The sequence below is a fragment of the Pelodiscus sinensis genome, chromosome 8 (assembly GCF_052426305.1).
Source record: "Pelodiscus sinensis isolate ZL-2025 chromosome 8, ASM5242630v1, whole genome shotgun sequence".
Classification (NCBI taxonomy): domain Eukaryota; kingdom Metazoa; phylum Chordata; order Testudines; family Trionychidae; genus Pelodiscus; species Pelodiscus sinensis.
In genome coordinates this window covers 29700175-29720507 of record NC_143059.1, presented here as the reverse complement: position 1 = coordinate 29720507, position 20333 = coordinate 29700175, and the positions used below count along the sequence as shown (strand labels likewise).

Here is a 20333-nt window from a genome sequence, read left to right as displayed (position 1 = left end):
GAAGATCGCCACTCCTGCGATCAATCTTCTGGAGTTCGATTTTAGTGAGTCTAGTTAAGATTTGCTAAATCAAACTCAGAGGGCACCCCCACTGGCAACCAGTATTCCTCCTTGTGAGGTGTAAGAGAAGCCCTGCTATGGGGACACCGCCAAGTTCGGCTTATATATTCTATGTAGTTGGAGTTGCGTACCTTAAGCTGAGCTACTGGATTTAGTACAGACCTGGCCTAAAACCTCTTAATGAGATGCTCAGACAGTGATCCATATAATACAGTGTCCTGTTGCTGCTGCAGGGGAGGGTACAGGAAACTGTGTTATAGTCAGATACGTGATTACAGTCAGATTACATGATAGTCAGTAAAACCTTTAGTTGTCTCCTAACCCTTGGTAGTTAGAGGTTGGCTTCTTAAGCCCTTAACCTTGAGGGGTTATAGCCCTTCCATAACTCTAGTTTGTTTTTATACTGAGCATTATTGTTAGTCACATACAAGTCTACATATTGTTTCTGAATGCTACTGAACTCTTGGCCTCACCAGCATTTTGTGGCAATGAATTCCACAGCCTCATAGTATATATATGTTCTGTATTTTTTATTTTCTCAATTTTGAATTTGCCATCTTTCAGTGTCCTGTTGCTCTTGTGTTACGAACTCAGTAAATGGAAGTTTCCAATCTCCCTTCACCATGTGATTTATAAAATGCTTTGGAACATGTGCAATCATGGAGAGCAGACTATATCTGGTGGTTAAATTTCATACCCTGTTGTGAATAACAGAGAGGACAGCTATGTTCTCCTTGGCTTATCAGTGTTTGGAATGCAGAATCTCTAGCCTGGTTAATACACTAGAGCAGGGATGGTCAGCCATGAATAGTGGGTGGGTAGCATAAGTGGCCCTCCTTCACCTCAGAGGGCCACATCAGCCTGCAGCCTGCTGGGGTTCCACCTGCAGCCCTCCTGTCTTCCCTCCTCTGCCAAGCACCTCTCACCCCTGGGGCACCGGAGTCCTGCACTTACCTGCCCCTCACTCTTCCAGCATTTTCAGAGTGCATGAATCACCTTATTTGCTCCCCATCCTCACTCCTCCCTTTTCCTCCCAGAGCTGGATCACAGTGAATCAGCTGGTCGCAGGAGGGGGAGGAGTGGGGTTGGAGTGCGAATTAGGTGATGTGCACACTTCAGAAGTGCTGGATAGAGAGTGAGGGGCAGGTAAGTGCAGGGCTTTGTACCCCAGTACACAAGAGGTGTATGTGAGAGGGGAGCAGCCTGAGGGTCTGTGGGCTGCAGGTGGAGTCCCAGTAGGCTGCCTGCAGGCTGCAGATTGCCCACCCCTGCACTATAGGTTGAGCCATTCTAGAATTAGCCATTTTGTCTTATAGAATATGTATATAACTAATCACTTGTGCACTGTTTCAGCCATTGATAAAACCCTTATTAGATTGGGGGACCCCCTCTGTTATACTTCCTTAGGTGCATATTTATTCACTCTCTAGGGATGTTAAATATCAGTTCATTGAATAGTCAGTTAACCTCATGAAGATTACTCGACTGTTCTGTAGTCCCCGGGGGTGAGGCCGACAGATATCACACTCTGGTCTCACTCCCGAGGAACACCCTGCCACTCCACATTGCTGCCCCGTTATCAGAGGCAGCAGCGTGGGGTGCCAGGTGGGAGCTGGTCCATGAGGGGAGTTGGTTTAAACACCAGCTCCCCTCGTGGACTGGCTGCCTGGTTCCCTGCACTGCTGCCTCTAAGAGAGGCAGCAGCACGAGGTAGCAGCAGCCCCTGTCCAGAGCAGGAATGAGCTCCTGGACCCGGTGCAAGCCAGAACTGAGCCGGGCTGCCTACCCACCTGGCTCCGAATACACTTTAAATGCAGAGACACAGTGGGAGTAGGTCCTGGACCTGGACCTGGTGAAAGCCAGAACTGAGTTAGACTGCTGGCCAGCCTGCTAAAAAAAATTACTGGTTAGGGGGAGGGAGGAATGCGTGTAGTCTGTAGCATTAACCGATATGCTTTTGCTTATCAGTTAATCTACTACACTGTTACATCCCTAATTTACTCTACCCTGCTAAGATTGAACAAATCACCATACAACACGCATTCCATAGAGATGCTAATGCAGTGAATATTTTAGTAGCTCATACCTATTTACTGTAGTCACCACTGAACCTGGAAGATTAAGACATACATTAGAAATACATTTGGTAAATTGCAGCTCAGTTTGTAGGCCCACAGACAGTAGAACCTTATGATAGTATGGCAGCTGACAGCTTTGTCTTGGTGTTCTTGATTTGCTTGCTGCTACTTGTATAGAAGGTTTCGGAGGTAGTGCTTAGCTAAACTTGTTTCTGATTTTAGGTCTAAAGGCCTTTGTTGATTTTTGCAGGACTTCTTTGAAAGTTACATTTCCATTGCCTCGACTGTGCCTTCAGTGCTCTGCCTGATTGGAAACTTTGTGCTAGTCAACAGGTAAGTGCAGTTACGTCTCCAATCCAGGATGCATTAAGCACCACTATTTCCAGACTTGCTTGCTGCCTATGCAGTCCAACCATTCCACCATTTTCTTTAGTCTTTTTAGTGTTAGCACAGCAGTGGGCTTGAAGTCAAGCTGAAACATCTAATGGGGAACTACATTTAACCAGAAAAAAATGTTAGCTAAATTGCTTAAGAAAGAGACGCACTCTGTCTTGTCTCCACTGTAAAGCCTACTTGACACTTCTTAGAGATTAGACCAGGCACAAATATATTTCTGTGCTCAAACTCATGTATCTGTTCCCTGTTGTGATGGTAATAGTTCAGTGAAATAATAGCCTATTGTAGAAAAAGTTCAAATAGAGTATTAAATTCCGTGTTACATTTCCCTGTGAAATCTGTGTTCTGAATGCTACTGCAGTTTATAACGCAATACAGGTTCCTGGAATCCATGATGCTTGTTCGAGTGATGGTCTCTATATGTATTCCAAATGTGGGGTGTGCCTGTGCACCATGTACTAGAGCCAGAAGATTTTCCTAGCAGTGTCCATTGACCCACATGTGCGTCGCAAATTCCCTGTGCTTGCAGTCGATAGTATAAGAGGCTGTGTGAGTCGATGCATCTCCATTTCCTCTTACCGCCATGTGGCCTGAGTCGAAACCCTTGTTTGTTCATGCTCTTAGTTTTAACTAAATCTGTATTCTGAATACTACTATAGCTTATAACTAGAGCCCTACAAAATTCCCAGTCCATTCTGGTCAATTTCATGACCGTAGGATTTGAAAATGAGTTAGTTTCACATTTTCAGATGATTACAGCTGAAATTTCAGTGTTGAAATCATGGGTCCTGACCAAAAAGAAGTTTTAGGGCAGGGATGGGAACCTTTTTTTGGGTCTGGGGCCATTGACCCTCAGAAATATCAGTTGGGGACCGCACACAAATGAGGAAAAAAAAGTCACTGATTTTGCTGCCCACTGAGAAGGAGAAAGACACTCCCCACATTCCCCTCACGCCTGAGGTTCCCCACCCTTGTTATAGGGGGGTTGCAAAGTTTTTTGGGGGGTTGTCATTCTCCCTTCTGTGCTGCATTCAGATCCACCTTTGATTACCATCTCCTGCTGTAGGAATCTCCATGGCTGAGCAGCAGGAGCTTCCTCGAGATGGTTCTGATCTCTCCCCAAGAGCAGCTGTGCAGAAGATAAGCAAATCCCATCCCCCTCAGCCTGGGGTATAGCCCCAGCTCTGTGTCTCCCCATTCCCTTCAATAGCTATATTTCATAGGAGAGGGCTTATTTCATGGTTTGTAACGTGCTTTTCCTGTCTGTGAATTTGGTAGATCCTCACTTAGAAGTCCCAGAAATCAGTGATTTTTAGATACCTAATACATTCATATTATGTTTACCATGTATAAATTGTCTGTCTTTGAGCTTAGAAACTACCCATCATAGTAGTAATGAAAGGCCAAACATACAAAACATTATATAGGGGATGCTACATAAATTGGCATATATGCAAACTAAATTGAGTCAAAGGTTTTTGCTCCTCTAGGCAGATCTGAAAACGACCTACCCTCACAGCCTGGAGCTAGCTGAACTAACAGTCACTAAAGTTGTGATCCCTTTAGCATCTGCTTACATAGTAAACTGGCCCTGTACATGGACATTTTTTTTTCTGTCCAGTAAACTGAGATCAGAATTTGAGGGAAGAGAGTCAGGAGGAATACTCCTCTTGTACCCATTGTCCAGTTTACCCCCTGCCAGGAAAATCTGAAACACATTGAAAAGGTTTCCCCATCCACTAAGATAAAATCTTTTAGAGAGAATTATAGTACTGCACTTGTCTTGACTCCCTGCTGACTGGCAACTACAGTTCTGTTTTCTGTACCTGTGGATTTTGTCAGTGTGCCAATCCCTTTTATCTGCCTTATTCTGCAAGTTCTAATCATTGAAGTAAGAATAGAAATTAATTTGAAGGTTAGCTTATGTATGAACAGTTTATACTTCATATTGAGTAGGTATTTAATGTTCACCATAGAAATTATTAGCCAAGTGATAAATTCTTAAAATAGGTGCTCAGTTGTTACCAATCTTTGCACGTTGTATGCAAACGGGAAAGAAAGCAAAGGAGAACTTCAGAAAATAGATCTTATTTTGCGTGCATATTCTCCGGACTGCTAATGTATCCATTTCACTAAACTATTTTGTATTTAATGAATTACATTTAAATGTAGCATCTATCTCCTGCATATCACTGATTTTTCTGACTGGCACATCTATAATCAATAAGTGTTTTATTATGTTAAATTTTCAACATCATAAATACTCATGAGGCAGATTAACATTATGAAGAATTCTGAGCAAATCGGTTCCCTGTGGTTCAAATATTATGCAGCATATTTGGCTAGCATATGCTCCACCCTCAGAATACAGCATGTTGGAAAGCTTACCATTATGGCTGTTTTAAAGTAGTGGCACTGTCTGCGGATATAGCAACACATATGAAATCATGACTATTTTTTTGTACATTGTTTGGGAGAGAATAACAAAACTAGGTAGTGCCAGCCTTTTGAGAGGACTCGTGAGTATGCTTGCTTTCGTATTGATGCTCTTATTTGACTAGAGATCATTTTTGTGGTTTAATTGGTGTTCCATGCACATAAGGCATATTTCTCAAGAGTCCTTCCTCCTCCTAGAAATGGGCTAGTCAGACTACAGTATTTTTAGTTTAGCTAACTATGTAGCATGGTGCACCATATTGTGGCTCCTTGGAGACCTCCCTAGGGGAACAAGGTTTAGTACAAGAGACCTTGTATCTGAGGATGGAGGGAATATATTTCAGCACTTCATCTTTAGATCTTTGTTGCTAGTTTAGCTTTTCTTTTTCTTCCTTTCCCCTTCATTCCTTCTCTGCCTGGAAGGTGAGCTGATAAAGTCTTATGCATCTATAAATAATTTTCCTGTTCAGTCATAAATTTGATATGAGAACTCTTTAAATAATTACTTTTTATTTCCCTTCTTTTTCTTGGTCTTTCCTGCCCCACAGGAATTAGTTCATTGTAGCTTCTTCATTGGCTCCATTTCTCTAGCCATTTGGCTTCCTTAATGCTCTTGTATTATCTCCCAGTTGGCTGGTACATCAACAGCCTGCCTTAGCCAGAGTATGCATTTCTAGGCTGTCACTTGTACTTCCAAAGCAACTCCATTGTCAGTCCCCAAGTTCCTGTGTATGGTGTGGATTCTTGAGTCTGTGTTCTAAAAAGTGAGACAGCGTGGCAGCTACCCACTTGCACACTACATTTTATCAGCAGTCAGTACTGCAAATGGCATTTCTTGGCCACCTTAAAGCAAAGGTCCTTAGTTCAGATGGTGAAAATTAGTTTGTAAAGTACAAGGAAACTCTTGAAAGCAAAAGGGTATAGATATGCAAAGTTACAAAATGATAGCCATTCTTGCATTTGTCTGGAAACTTTTTGATGACTATAGGGTTGTAAAAATGAAATATGTAGAATAGGGTAGATCATTGCCAGCTTACAGGCATTTGAAGATGAATCACATGTAAGGAGAGGCACTATGACCTAATACATTTGGAACTATACTGGGAGTCAGGAATCCTGAGTTCTTCTGCCAGTTCTCCAACTTCACCCTCACTTTGCTCTGTTTCCCCTGGACCATTGTCTGATAAGATTGTGAGCGCCTCAAGGACTGTATTTTACCATATGTGTATACCAATATATACTAGGATGGAGACTGGGTACAGAAGGGACTGGGGTGCAGGAGACGGTGTGAGGTCTGAGAGGGAGTTTGAGTGAAGGAGAGGATTGTGACCTGGGTAAGGAGATTAGGACGCAGGGTTTGGGAGGGTGTTTGGGTGCAGGAGAGGAAGCTAGCCTGGGGAAGAGGTGTATGAGGGGGGTATAGGGTCTGGAAGGGATTTGTGACTTGGGGCAGGAGGTGAAAAGGGTTTGGATGGTGACCTGAGGGTGGGAGTTGGGATGTGGGAGACAAGGCTCTGCCTGGGAGGCGCTTACCTAAGTGCCTCCTGGTCAGCACTCCCAAAGCAAGCCGGGCTCACTTCAAACTGCAGGCTATTCCCTCCATGTAGCTCTCAGCTCCAGGAGGGGGCAAGGCTTGCGCTGCGCTCCCATCCCCCAGGCCAATCTCTCAGATCCTATTGACTGGTTGTTTCCAGCTAATAGGAGCTGAGAGATTGGCTGGGGTCAATTCCTATTGGCTGGTTCTTTCTGGCCAATAGGAGCTGTGGATTGGGCTGGGGAGATCACATGAAGCCTTCCCCTCCCTCCAGAGCAGAGAGCTGCCGGACTGCGCTTTAAACCTGTGGCAGCTGTGTGCCTGAGGGTCCCAGCAGGGTGGTCGGTAGACCAGATCCATCTGGGGGCTTCATGGGCTGGATCCAGCCCCCAGGCCATATTTTGCCCAGCCCTGGTGTATAGTGCTTAGCTCAATGGGAACTGTATCTCAGCTGGAGCATCAAGGTATTACTGTCATAGAAATAATGAATAATAATGCCTTTTTGATTAAAGTAGATAATGGTGGGATCTCAAACTGTTGCATTTCTTCTTTAGAGTATCTGCCAGCATCCGCATTCTGTCCTCCTTGGCTGTCATGCTGGCTGTCTTCGTGGTGATCACTTTGCTGGTGAAAATGGACACCTCCACATGGACACAACATTTTTTTGTCATAACCATATTTTGTGTGGTTATAGTCAGTAGCGCCTCGACCATCTTCTCCAGCAGCATCTTTGGCCTCTCAGGCTGTTTCCCCATGAAGAATTCGCAGGCATTGATTTCAGGTTAATCTCCCTCTGATATTTCAAAATGGAATTGGTGGTAGTAAGTAAATGATTAGCTTTGGCAATGGAAGGCTATCCACATGCAGAGAATCAGAATGACGAGATCTGAGAAACTGCTTAGGTTCATGGATTTTAGTTTTGTAACGTATGCTGTGGGTTCTGCAGCACTTGCTCCATCTTGGTGGAGGTTTGCTGTATGCATTTCAGGCATGTGATAATGAGTTCTGCATGTTAACTGAAGTAACGTGTTTCCTTTATTTAAAAAAAAACAACCCTGTAGACTGAGATAAAGGGAAGTTGCCAAGGAAGAAACACAGCCAGTCATGTGAGCTGACTCTAGTTTCTGTAAACATTTTGTAGACTGCCATATTACACTGTATACAACAGCATTTGATCTCTCAAAAGACACAAAGAAATTCCCAGATCTTTCACATCGATATCTTATGCCTGATTTCCCCCTAAAGCAATCTGAGTCAAAGGACCACAGAGTTGACTTTTCTATAGGGAGAACGACCCCTAGTTCCACATCTGTTTATATCTCAAGAAATATTAAACTTCGCATTGTCTCTCTTTTATATTCCACATTTACACTCATTTCCATAATTGATGAGGGACATGCTGAGAGTCATAAGTGATGAGGTCCCTGAAGGTTTGGATGTGGTTGATAACATTTTAAATGCACTGCAGGGTAGGTGTGAGAGAGAGGTGAGGGGAAGAAATCAAGACAGAAATATTTCTTTGGGCCAAGGCTGGAATGTTTTAATTTTTTTTTCTTGGCGAGGGAATTAAGCTTGTCTCAGAGGTTCCTGTTGTAAAAAAGATGCATGTTGTATTGGCAAATTGATTTGCATTTTGGGAGATAAAAAAGAGAGACTCTCAAACTTCCAATTTTAGAAAACCAAGCTTATGTTTCTGATCTGGTAACTGATATTCTTCTCGTTGAAACTAGACATAGAAAATCCACATTAAAGCCCATCACACAAGATCTACCTGGCCCAAGTAGTGTAATGGAGTTGAGTATCCTTACTGGAGTGGGGAGACGGATGGATGGAAAGCAAGGCTCCCATTTCACTACAACAACTATTACACCTCAGGAGTTGTGAGCCAATAATTAACTGATTTGTAGTACAACACAGAAAAAGAGACAATACCAAATACAGGCAGACCCCGGGTTACGTCAATCCGACTTGAGTTGGACCCCTAGTTACAAACGGGGGGGGAGGGCGCAGCTATTGCAGGGTGCCTCCCCCACTGTCGCCGCCTCTGGCGGCGTGGGGGACACTTCCCCCCAGCAGACCAGGGAGACGCGGAGCGGCTTTTCTCACCGCGAAGGACTCGGGCGGCGGGACTGCGGCGCATCTCGGCGGTCCCGCCGCCCGCGTCCTCCGTGGCAAGAAAAGCTGCTCCGCGTCTCCCTGGTGTGCTGGGCGGGAGGGGGGCACAGCTAGTGCGCCCTCTCCCCCCAGCAGACCAGGCTTTTCTCACCGCGGAAGACGCGGGCGGTGGGACCGCCAAGACGTGCCGCAGTCCTGCCGCCCGCATCCTCCACGGCGAGAAAAGCCGCTCCGCGTCTCCCTGGTCTGCTGGGGGGGGGGGTGCAGCTAGTGCGCGCCCCCCCCCCCCCCCCCCCAGCAGACCAGGCTTTTCTCGCCGACGCCTGGGGTAGAGCAGCTGGGGTGCGGCGCTACTGGACCAACCCAGCTGCACCCCAGCTGCTCTGCCCCAGGCGTCCCCAAGTCAGCCGCTGCTGAAACTGACCAGCGGCTGACTACAGGAAGCCCGAGGCAGAGCTGCTCCCCTCCCAGCAGACCAGGCTTTTCTCGCCGATGCCTGGGGTAGAGCAGCTGGGGGGCTGCCGGGTTGGTCCCACAGCGCCGAGGTGCGGCGCTACTGGACCAACCCAGCAGCACCCCAGCTGCTCTGTCCCAGGCGTCCCTAAGAGCAGCTGGGGTGCTGCCGGGTTGGTCCCGCCACGCCAAGGGTCGGCGCTACCAGACCAACCCAGCAGCACTCCAGCTGCTCTGCCCCAGGCGTGTCCGATTCAGCCGCCTCTGGTCAGTTTCAACAGCGGCTGAATCTGGACACCTGGAACAGAGCAGCTGGGGCACTGCCAGGTTGGTCCCCACAGTGCCGCACCTGGGCACTGCGGGGACCAACCTGGCAGCACCCCAGCTGCTCTACCCCAGGTGTCCCCAAGTCAGCTACTGCTGAAACTGATCAGCGGCTGATTCCAGGAAGCCCGGGGCAAAGCAGCTCTGCCTCGGGCTTCCTGTAGTCAACCGCTGGTCAGTTTCAGCAGCGGCTGAATCTGGGACACCTGGGGTACAATATGTACCAGTTCCGACTTATGTACAAATTCAACTTAAGAACAAACCTACAGTCCCTATCTTGTACGTAACGCGGGGACTGCCTGTATACAGATGGACTTTCCCTTTTAAGACTGCAAGCTTTGAAGCCTCATATTTGGGGTAACTAGATGATCCATATTAATGCATGGCTTTTCACCTCTAGAGACCTACACTCCACTGAGTGTAGGGTTGAGTCAGATAAGCAGTGAGTTCAGAGGTTTCTGCCTCACCAAGTATTTGTTTTTTCCCACCTCCCAAAACTATAATACAACTTGCAGCAATTGGCTGCTTTGTATCAAGAGACCTGGAGCTGGAATTCAAGCCTTGTTCATAGGTTAGGATTAAAGTGCATTGGCAAAGCTGGGTGTGAGTATAACACGAGCACTTGCACAGCACATGCCGGCTTTGAGTCTGGCTCTGGCCAATACTACCAGTAGCGTTGTTCCAAGAACACGAAGCTTGCCCACATACTCCAATTAAAAACAATTTCTGAAATTCTTAGGTACAAGCCTCTTACCCTCAGCTCTCTTATCCCTGACTCTCTGTTTTGACTTTGGAGCTGCTGCCTACCCAAGCGTCTGGGTCTGGGCATTATTGCATGCTTCAGTGACACTGAATTCTTGCTTTCTCTCACTTCACATAGGTCAGGCCATGGGGGGCACACTCAGTGCTGTGGCATCGGTGGTGGATCTGGCAGCAGCAGCTGACGTTACAGACAGTGCCCTGGCCTACTTCCTAACAGCAGATGTCTTCATCATTGTCTGCATGGTAGTATACCTGATTCTTCCCAAGTTGGAATACTCCAGGTAAAGTCTGTCAAGTTATCACACTATTACTATGCAAATATCCTAAGCTGGGTTCAAATAATATATAACACACACATGGTGAATATGCCTCACATGCAGGTAGAGGTTTTTTTTTGTTTTTTGCATATTAAGAGCTACAAAGTACATAACTGTAGTATACTGAGGTGTGAAAAGCCAGCAGTAAGAACAGTGGTGCAAATGGCATAGCTGGGGACCTACTTTATCTTTCACTGTGTAATATAAAAGGTCAGAAAATCACAGTCTGTATGTGATGCTCGTTTCTCTTATTTCCTGCCATTTGCAGTCTTGCTTTTTATGTTCTTTGTTCATGTGCTTGTCTGTTGCAAGAGTCTACCTTTCTTCTTACCATGCTCTGAGGGCCATGCAACACACCCTATGCTTTAGGGATATAAGCAACTAGTTGACTATCTGATAAGCAAAAGCTTATTGGATAGTTGACTAGTCCCTTCCCTCCCCCTCTCCCCAGGAAGGCGGGGGGAGTAGGAACCAGTGCTGGGGAGAACCGGCTTAAAAGCTGGTTCCTCCCAGCACTGTCTCTGCGAGGGGTAGGGAAGGCAGGTAAGTAGCGGGGACTGGGTGCGAGGCAGGAATCAGCTGATTTACAGCTCATGGCCAGTCCCTGATGCTGTGCCTCTGCTTTTTAAATGTATTAAGAGCCAGCTATCTCTTAATACATTTAAAAATCAGACAGCTGATTCCCGGCTCATGTCAGGTCCTCTGGCTGTGCTCCAGTCTTTTTACCTTTAAGGCTGGTGCAAAGAGCGAGGGACCTGGCCCAAGCCCAGAATCAGCTGGGATGACTTGTGCCGGGTTCCCACCCTGCGCTCCAGCCTTTTAATACATTTAAAAGGCTAAAGCAAAGCAGGGAGACTTGGCACAAGCCGGGCCAGCTGATTCTGGGCTCACTCTGGTCTCCGCTGCTGCGCACCAGTCTTAAATGTAAAAAGGCTGGAGTGCAGTGGGGAGACCCAGCGTGAGCCAGAAATCAGCTGTCCTGCCTCAAGCTCAGTCCCCCCCCCCCCCCCGTTGCAATTTAGCCTTTTAAATTAATTAAGAGCCTTAATACATTTAAAAGGCAGAGCTGCAGCAGGTTTAGCTGCAGCTGGGGCCAGGAGCTAACCCCTCTGTGGCTTCCCCACTTATTGACTAATCAGCTATTTGATAGGAAATCCATCAACTTAATTGATTAAACGAAATTTAACATCCTTACTATGCTTTGCTCTCCTGCTGATTATGTTCAGTTCCTTTGCTGGGTCTTTCATCTGAACTTTCCAATTTGACAGAAACCACAAACAGAAACTGTGGGATTTGCAGCTTGTCTTGAGTTTCTGAAAAGTTACCTTTTGTGGGGAAGGGTGGGTGGATGACTGAAACCACATATGCAGTTTCTGATACGGAGGGCAGCACAAGCTATGTAATATAAATTGCATTCTTCAAAGTCTGGGTAATGGCTTGTAAGGGTAGGTCTTTGGCCGTTGCAAGACCGTTGCAAGATGCTTGTTTACCTGAGTGTCCACAGGCATAGCCATTTCTAGCCAATAGGAGTTGCCAGAAGCAGTGGCCCAGCAAAACGTACCATAGCTCCTGTTGACTGGGAACAAACTTGCAGCCACTGGGAGCTGTGAACAGCCATGCGTGCAGGTGCTCTGATAAACAAGTGTCTCATGGCTGACCCTTAAAGACGTGATCCAGACTTTGAAAAATCCCAGTCTAAATACTGAATTTATTTGTTGGATGCCAGCAAATTTTCCTGCGCAGTCGACTTCTGTTCTCCTTGTAACTGTCCACTTTGATTTCATTGGGATGTTGATTAGTTTTCCTTCCTTTTTTTCAGATACTACATGAGAAGCCACAAGAGTAGCACAGCCAGTGTACTGCCTAGCAGTTATTTAGAGGAAGTGGATGAGTCAGAAGACATTACCAACAGTGATCAATTCATCCCACCCCTACGTCCTATCCTGAAGAAGACTGCTGTCTTGGGCTTCTGTGTCTTCTACGTCTTTTTCATCTCTATCATTATATTTCCTTCCATCTCCTCCAGCATAGAATCTGTCAACAAGAACTCGGGGAGTTTATGGACCAATAAGTACTTCATCCCCCTCACCAGTTTTCTTTTGTACAATTTTGCTGACTGGTGTGGACGGCAAATCACCGCCTGGATCCAGGCTCCTGGCCCGAAGAGCAAACTGCTCCCTGCTCTGATCCTCCTGAGGACTTTGTCACTACCTGTATTCATGTTATGTAACTATCAGCCTCGGAGCCAAATCAAAATGGTAGTCTTCAACAAAGATGTCTACCCAGCTGTTTTCATTGTACTCTTAGGACTCAGCAATGGTTACCTAGGTACCTTAGCTATCATCTATGGCCCCAAGATCATGCCAAAAGAGTTAGCAGAGGCAACAGGGGTGGTGATGACATTTTACCTGACATTAGGTTTGGCTATGGGATCCGCCTGCTCAATTCTTGTGGTCCATTTAATATAGAAAAGAAGTGGGAAAGTGAACGATTACTCCCCCTGTGCTTTATCACCTTTGGAAGTTTCCAAAGGGCAGAACAGAGTTGTATGACTAGCATCCACATTCGTTTGAAGGGCAAGTGAGCCCTAGCCAGCACTGGAGGAAATGCTTCTGTGCCCTGCTGTACAAGGATTTGACACTTGTTTGGCACAAGGGAATACATAGCTTTCAATTTTAATGTCTTGGTGCTGTCTGGGCTGCTCTGTTTCTGGGTTTATGTTAAACCTCCAAGCTGGGCAATGGCAGAGCTAACACCTAATTGTATTTCATCACTGAGAGAGAATTCCTAGATTCCAAGTATTCCAAGGATTTAGTTCATCCTTCCCTTGCTACTCTTTCAAGGAGTAGTCGTCATTTTAGAGGGACACTCTGAAGAATCAGCTAATACATTGCATTTGTAGAGCTGTGCTGACATAATTGAGGGCACACAAACAAGAAAGTAAACAAGCCAGGTTAAAATCCAAACTCCTTAAAAAGAGGATAAAAATTCATGTTTGCTCATTTAGCATTGGATGATATTGTTAGGAAAGGAATTATTTTCAAGCTTCTAAAAAGTCTGCAGAGCAAAAAAGTAATTAAATATTGACAGTGTCCTTTTCAGCTTTAAAACCCAATGTGCAGGACATTTTTGGGGATTGCTTTAGGTAAATTATAACACTGAAGCCAAGGAATCTCAGATATCGAATTAAAAATGTGAAGATGCGATGAAAATGTGAATATGTTAGGGATGGTGCTTGATCATGTGGTAAATGCAAGGGAGTGGACTTGACCTCTCGAGGTCCCTTCCAGTTCTAGTATTTTATGATTCTATGAATTGGAGTACTTGGGTCGGATAGTCATGCCTGTGTAGTTATAGGGGTTAGTCTCAGTGTTTACTGTCTTGAAGCATTTTATATTAACCTTTATTATTGGGGCCCAAGGAATTAACTCAGGATTATGTTAAAATATGTTCTTTTTGTCAACTGCCAAGGAGCCTGCATCCAACACCTACCACATCAGCGTATGGATCCCTGGTGTATAGTGTTGCAAAATAGGAATGTCAGTGTTTGAGACTTCCATTGTATGTCTCAATGCTCCTCTAATGTACCTTTAAAACTGTAGATAATGGCAGAATAAAGGAAGGCGTGAAGTGGTATAGGTGCATTGGGGCTAACAGGAGTGGCCTCTTTGCTATGATGTGCCCCACTCTAGTTTTCCTTTTACGGTTAGGGAGTTACCTTCTGTTTGGTCAGCATCAGGTTGAGGCCACCAGCTGTTGGTTGAAGAATTTGCTCCTTTCCCCAGGGAACCTATGGTGTTGCATTCCTGAATCTGATCCTGATTAAGTCTGGAGGGGCTCAGAAGTTGAGCTGCTGAAAACCATGTGGACAGGAAGGTTACGGGAAAGCAGCAGAGTTACTTGCTGAACCTGAAGATCAGGTGAAATGAATTCCTCATTAAGAAGCTCATAAATGAGGGCCTTTCTAGTATGGAGAGAAACAGAGCATTTGCAGAAATTCTCAAGGATCAAACCCTATTCAATGCTGTAACCATATCTGTTATTTTGATCTTACATGAACTATTTGCTGGCCTCTGAAGCATCAAGCTGACTAAACTAGTTCAAGTTACTGCTAATGCTAGAGATGAACTAATAATGAATTTTGTTAAACAAACAAGCCTCTTCCCCACTCCCTCCCACTCCCTTCCCCATGTTGTTTGTGGGGAAGTTCCCATAGGCTGTACCAAAAGAGGTTAGTCCAGAAGGACCATTTTGATGGTTGGAAAGCTTCGTCTCCAGGAACAACTCAATAGGTCAGGTGGATGTGCACCAAATGTTGCTCTTTTTCTTCCATCCACAACTATGCTGTCTTTCATAAATCTGCGAACTAGGAGATGATTTTTTTTCTTTGGGATCAGCAGTCCACAGAGTTTCAAGACCTTACATTTTCAGATGCTTCAGTAAGTCCTGCTATTTTCTGCTGGGCAATTTAAAAGGACACTCTTGGAATATTTGTGATTATTTTATTACCAAATTAATGCTGTGGGACCTTGAAGCTGAAGTCTGTTTCCTTGTGGAACGCTTCCCTCATATAATGTACATATACACTGCTTTGTTGTTTAGGATTGTTTATTACAGCTGACCTTGGGTACATGTATAACTTTCAATGTTGTTTGCATATGTATAATGTGGAACAGAGCACTGAAGTGTTAGTCTTCGGGGGAGGGACGACAGAAAATTGGATTTTATATACTTATTCTAAGACAAGGAAAAACCCTGAATATTGGGCATAACTTCCTAACAATGAGATCTATTTGATTGTGGAATAGTTTGGAATAGTTTCCTTAGGGATGGAGTAGAAGCTCCTTGCCTACATCATTCCAAATTAGACTGGACAAAGCATGAGCAAGGGATGTCATAGCTCTCATCATTCTTGGATCTGTTGGAGAGTGGGTAGTACTTTGTGCTGTTGTAGACTTGAGAACATTCTTTTTTACTGTAACTAGCATAGCATGGCTTAATGGTTATTTAAAAAAAAAAACAAACAAAAAAACCTTCCTGTTCATATGAATGGACACTAACTTTTTTTCCCCTCAAACGTATCAAATGGTGACCCAATTAAATCTTAAATTGAAAAGGATCCAGGGATGATAAATGTTGCTGATATTTTAAAAGTTCTATAGTGTGTGTTGAGAAGAGAAAATTTTATAAAAAATTAGATTTATTAGAGGAAGCACTTTGTTTATTAAATTCACTATATGAGAAACATTTAGACCCCAGTAATTCAATAGACTGGCAGTGAGGGAAGAGAAGGATTACACTGGTAACCTGGTATTAGATACATTTGGCCTATACTATTATCCAAATGTGGAGATGTTTTAAAGCTTAAAAATGGCATCCAAATGGGATGGCTTTTTAAATTTATATATGAAATTTAGATAAAGCACAAACTAAACGAAATAGGGTTCTGATTATATTTTTACTCTACCATTGAATGGATTTATGATGTAAAGGCCTAATTTTATAATTTGTCATTAAAGTTGAATGTCTTTGGGGAAAATAACCATTGAAAAAGTTTCCTTCAGGATTTGATGTCTCAAAGAATTGAAAGAGGAATATCAAACCTTTTGTTTCTAGATCATTGTTTCAAATTCACCCTCAACTGGCAACTTCCTTAGTTTTTAGTCTCTCCTTTGAGCTCCTAACATGCTGGTGTTCATGTTTCCTAATCAACAGGAAATAGGTGCCGGTATGCCAGAAGGGAATCCCATTCAATTCAATTAAGATGGGAAAATAGGTGCCGGTACACCATCCTGGGGTGTACTGTCACAAGAAAAAGCACTGGTCTTGGGAATCACCTAGGTCATGTTTACACTAGGAAACTCTTTTGAAATAACAAGATTTGACTTAACTCCTAATTTTACAAAATTGAAATAGCATGTCCCCTCTATGGGGAAGCCTTGAAATTAGTCTGAGGCAGGCTCTGTAAATGTGGAAGCTCTACCTCAACTTAGAGCCCCAGGAACCACTAGAGAGTAATTAGTTTGAATTACTCTGGAGAGTAGTTATTTCAAAATAACAGCACCAAAGCATCCTCAACAATGCTATTTTGAAATAACTATTTTGAAATTAGCATTATTCCCCAAGGAAAGCAGGAGTACAGATCTCGAAATAAGCAGTCCCTTATTTCAAAATAACAGGTTTGGTAGTGTGAACTCTCTGCTTATAAATTCAACCTAAAAGGTTGTTTTGAAATAAGCCCTAGTGTAGACCAGGGCCTAGAATTAGTGCTAGTAATTCAAAGGATTTTGTCAGGATGTTGTGACTGGATGCTGTGCTGCTGCCAATGCAGAGCCATTTCTCTGATAGTTATTTAAAGGATTTCAGGTTTTGGTGTGGACAGTTAGGAATTAAAACGTGAACGATATATGTAGTGTTTTACGATTTTAACACTTGACAGAATATTAATTGGAAAGTAATCTGGCCTAGTCGCTGAAGCCAGTGCGCTCTTTTGGATTCTCTTCCTTTCTTATGGTCTGCACAGGCAATAACAGTAGGTGATAAGGTTTAAAAATTGAAGTTCAGTTTTGATAGCTGTGAGTTTCACAAAGTGTCTACCCACTGCTGGCTTTCATTACTTTATATAGAATAATACATGGCTAGCATATAACCTATCATGATTGATAGCAGTTATTGAGACTGAACTAAGTGTTTTTTCAGGATTTAGTCTGGGATCATTGGTAATACACATACATTTCAGCTTTGTAGGTAATTTTTAAACATAAAATCCAGACATGAATGAAAAATGTACAGGGCATGTGATGCAGAAGGGGAAGCTTTACAGCATGTGACTTTCTATGGCACAGCCTTTAAAAAACTGAAATGAATACTGTCTTTTCATTAGGAACTAATCCTTTGGCCTTCATTTCATGGAAATACAGCACAGCCTGGCCAAGGCAGATACATGTTAAATTCTGCTTTTGTTTAGACTGTAAAGAGTTGCTAAATGACTAAGTAGTACAGTTTAAATGCACCTCTACCAATGACAAGTATTCTTCAAGGCATGGGTGTTTAAACCACAATATTACTTGCTTTGCACTGGTACCTGCCTCCTCTGCAATGTTGTGAAGCTTTGGGAGCCTTTGGGAGGTGTAGCAGAGTACTCCACTAGACTCTCATCCCTGAAGAGCGGAACTCAAATTCACTTTAACAGGTAAAGGCATAATGATGACATTTGTGGTCTTAACCATTTCCCACAAAAAAAAAATGCCTCCATCACTTATGTCATGCAACATTGAATATTTTTCAGGAAAAACCTGGGCCAGGAATAGCAGTGTGTTGGGATATATGTGTACACAGCCTCCATTCGAGTTTAGATTTTTTTTTTAAAAAGAGGCTTAAACCCAGCATCTAGTTTTTTACCTGCAGTCAATTGTACAGACACAAACAATGACATTAGCACTTCTAATTAGCTGATTGCAACTCCAAATCAGAGAGATGCCTAAATACAATCCCTCGTGTCTGCAAATTTAGAGCCACAATTAAAATATGGCCTGTTGATAGCTCTGGGGCTGGCAGGGCAGAATCTAACAGAACACTCTTCCTATGCTGAAATTTACTCACAAATGCCATTTCAGATGCTTAAGACTAAAATTACTTCAGCCAACAGGTTGCTCTGCAATTCTCTAATACACTTGCTGTGGATGTTTAAAAGTGTTCTCAATGGACTTTAAAAATATGGAGCTGCCTACTCGATGTTCCTGCTTTTAAATGTCTCTGATTGTGAGTAGGGTACATAATATTAAGAGACAACATGATCCTTGAGAGGGATTGCTCATTAATTGACTGTTTTGCACCTACTTTGATTCTGTCCACAGTTAAAAAGAGAAATGAGTTATTACCTCTTGATACAGAACTCTAGTTGTCTCTCAGCATTGCTAATAACATTGATTTGGTACTGGGTAAATGCTAGAGTCTAGAGTGGTAATTTTTTTCTTTGATATATTCAGAGTCTAAGCAGGCTTCCCACTACCAAGGCTAATCAACAGGGAATACATTTTCAGCCACATCTTGGGATTGGTTTCCCCCATTAAAGGTTATACATTTGAGGTGCGTCTAGACTGGCAAGATTTTGCACAAAAGCAACCGCTTTTGCGCAAAAACTTGCCAGCTGTCTACACTGGCCGCTTGAATTTGCGCAAGAGCACTGACTTTGTAATGTACAAAATCAGTGCTTCTTGTGCAAATACTTTCACGCTCCCACTCAGGGATAAGCCCTCTTGCGCAAGTATTCTTGCGCAAGAGGGCCCGTGTAGACAGGCACCTTAATTTTTTGTGCAAGAAAGCCTGATGGCTAAAATGGCCATCAGAGCTTTCTTGCGCAAAATCGCGTCTATACTGGCCACGGATGCTTTTGCGCAAAAGCACTTTTTGTGCAAAAGTATCCATGCCAATCTAGACTCTCTTTTGCAAAATACTTTTTATGAAAAAACTTTTCCGTTAAAAGTATTTCCGCAAAATCATGCGAGTCTAGACACAGCCTTGGTGATATATTTACTAAACCCAAGGATGAGAAGCCAAGAACAAGGGCTGATATATATTTGGGCAGCGTGTATATACTGAACTCGTATTTGAACCTGAGCATAGTAATTGTTTTGTCCTGAGAGAACTTTTGAAATGTGAACATTGACCTCATCAGAATCTTGACACACTTACAGTGATTCTCTCCTGTATTCACTCTTAATTTATCCTCCCCTATTATGTGATTTTTTTTAAATGCCTTTATACTTCCCATTTCCATAGCACCTTTTTAATAGGAGAATCTCTAAAACAGAGACTCCTCTACAATCACTGTTTGCCTTATAAGCATATTAAGTGTTATTCCAATGATATATCACTGAGAGATGGAGGAAAGAAAGAATTAAATCTGTTGTCTGATTTTATGCCACAATAAATGGCTAGAACAACTAACATGGTTTGCCTGGTTATTGCAATCAAAACTGTGTCCTCAAAATTTGAAGGCAATGTCTTGATGGAGCAGAACAGTACCGGCAAGTAGAATGCAATCCATGACTTCTGACTATGCCGATCTTCTGATTATTAGACCAGACTGCGTCTTAGATAAAAACATTGTTGGATGCTTAGAATAACTATCCAAAAAGTAGAATAGTGATAGAAATGTAGCCGTGTTAGTCTGGTGTAGCTGAAGCACTTTAAAGACTAATAAGATGGTTTATTAGATGATGAGCTATCGTGGGCCAGACCCACTTCCTCAGATCAAGTGGATCTGGCCCACGAAAGCTCATCATCTAATAAACCATCTTGTTAGTCTTTAAAGTGCTACATAGTCCTGTATTTTGCTTTATCCAAAAAGTAGTGAGAGTCTCAAATAGAGTTTTGGAGCCAATTATAATGGCTCCAAATACATTCACATGATTTGGAGGAAGATGCAGAGCAGAGAGACTGCTTACTCAACTTACAGGTGATGCAAACAAGGAAGGATTTCTCTCACTTTTTATTGTGTTATTAATCTAGATAAATGAGGGGAGAGAGAAAATCAATAGAGGATCAGTTTAGAAGACAGACTTAGACATAATATAAAATGGAAGAATCCTGTTCAGAATTCTGAACCACCACAGAAGAACTAAGGCGACACCACCACAGAAGAACTAAGGCGATGACAATTTGGGCATATGGTGTGATGCTTCAAAGAGAGACAGATAATTTATAGGAGATTGCATACAACAGCTGGGAAGTAATTCTGTATATGGCATGGGCAAAGCCACAGGTGATATTCATTGTGGGCACTGTTTTGCTGTAGAAGAGAATCAAACTGAAGCATACAGAAGACTGGTAACAGAAATACTAAGCAAAAAGTGT

The 20333-nt window shown here is 43.4% G+C and overlaps 1 protein-coding gene across 1 annotated transcript in view; it reads left to right on the top strand.

Moving 5' to 3' along the window:
- The window catches only part of SLC29A3 (solute carrier family 29 member 3), a 41735-nt gene extending 22292 nt beyond the window's left edge, over positions 1 to 19443 (top strand). The window contains exons 3-6 of the mRNA XM_006121491.5: positions 2389 to 2471; positions 7059 to 7285; positions 10277 to 10439; positions 12295 to 19443. Coding sequence (XP_006121553.2) covers positions 2389 to 2471; positions 7059 to 7285; positions 10277 to 10439; positions 12295 to 12943 — 1122 coding nt within the window. The 3' untranslated portion in view covers positions 12944 to 19443. The remainder of the gene's footprint in view (positions 1 to 2388; positions 2472 to 7058; positions 7286 to 10276; positions 10440 to 12294) is intronic.
- Positions 19444 to 20333: the final 890 nt, after the last annotated feature.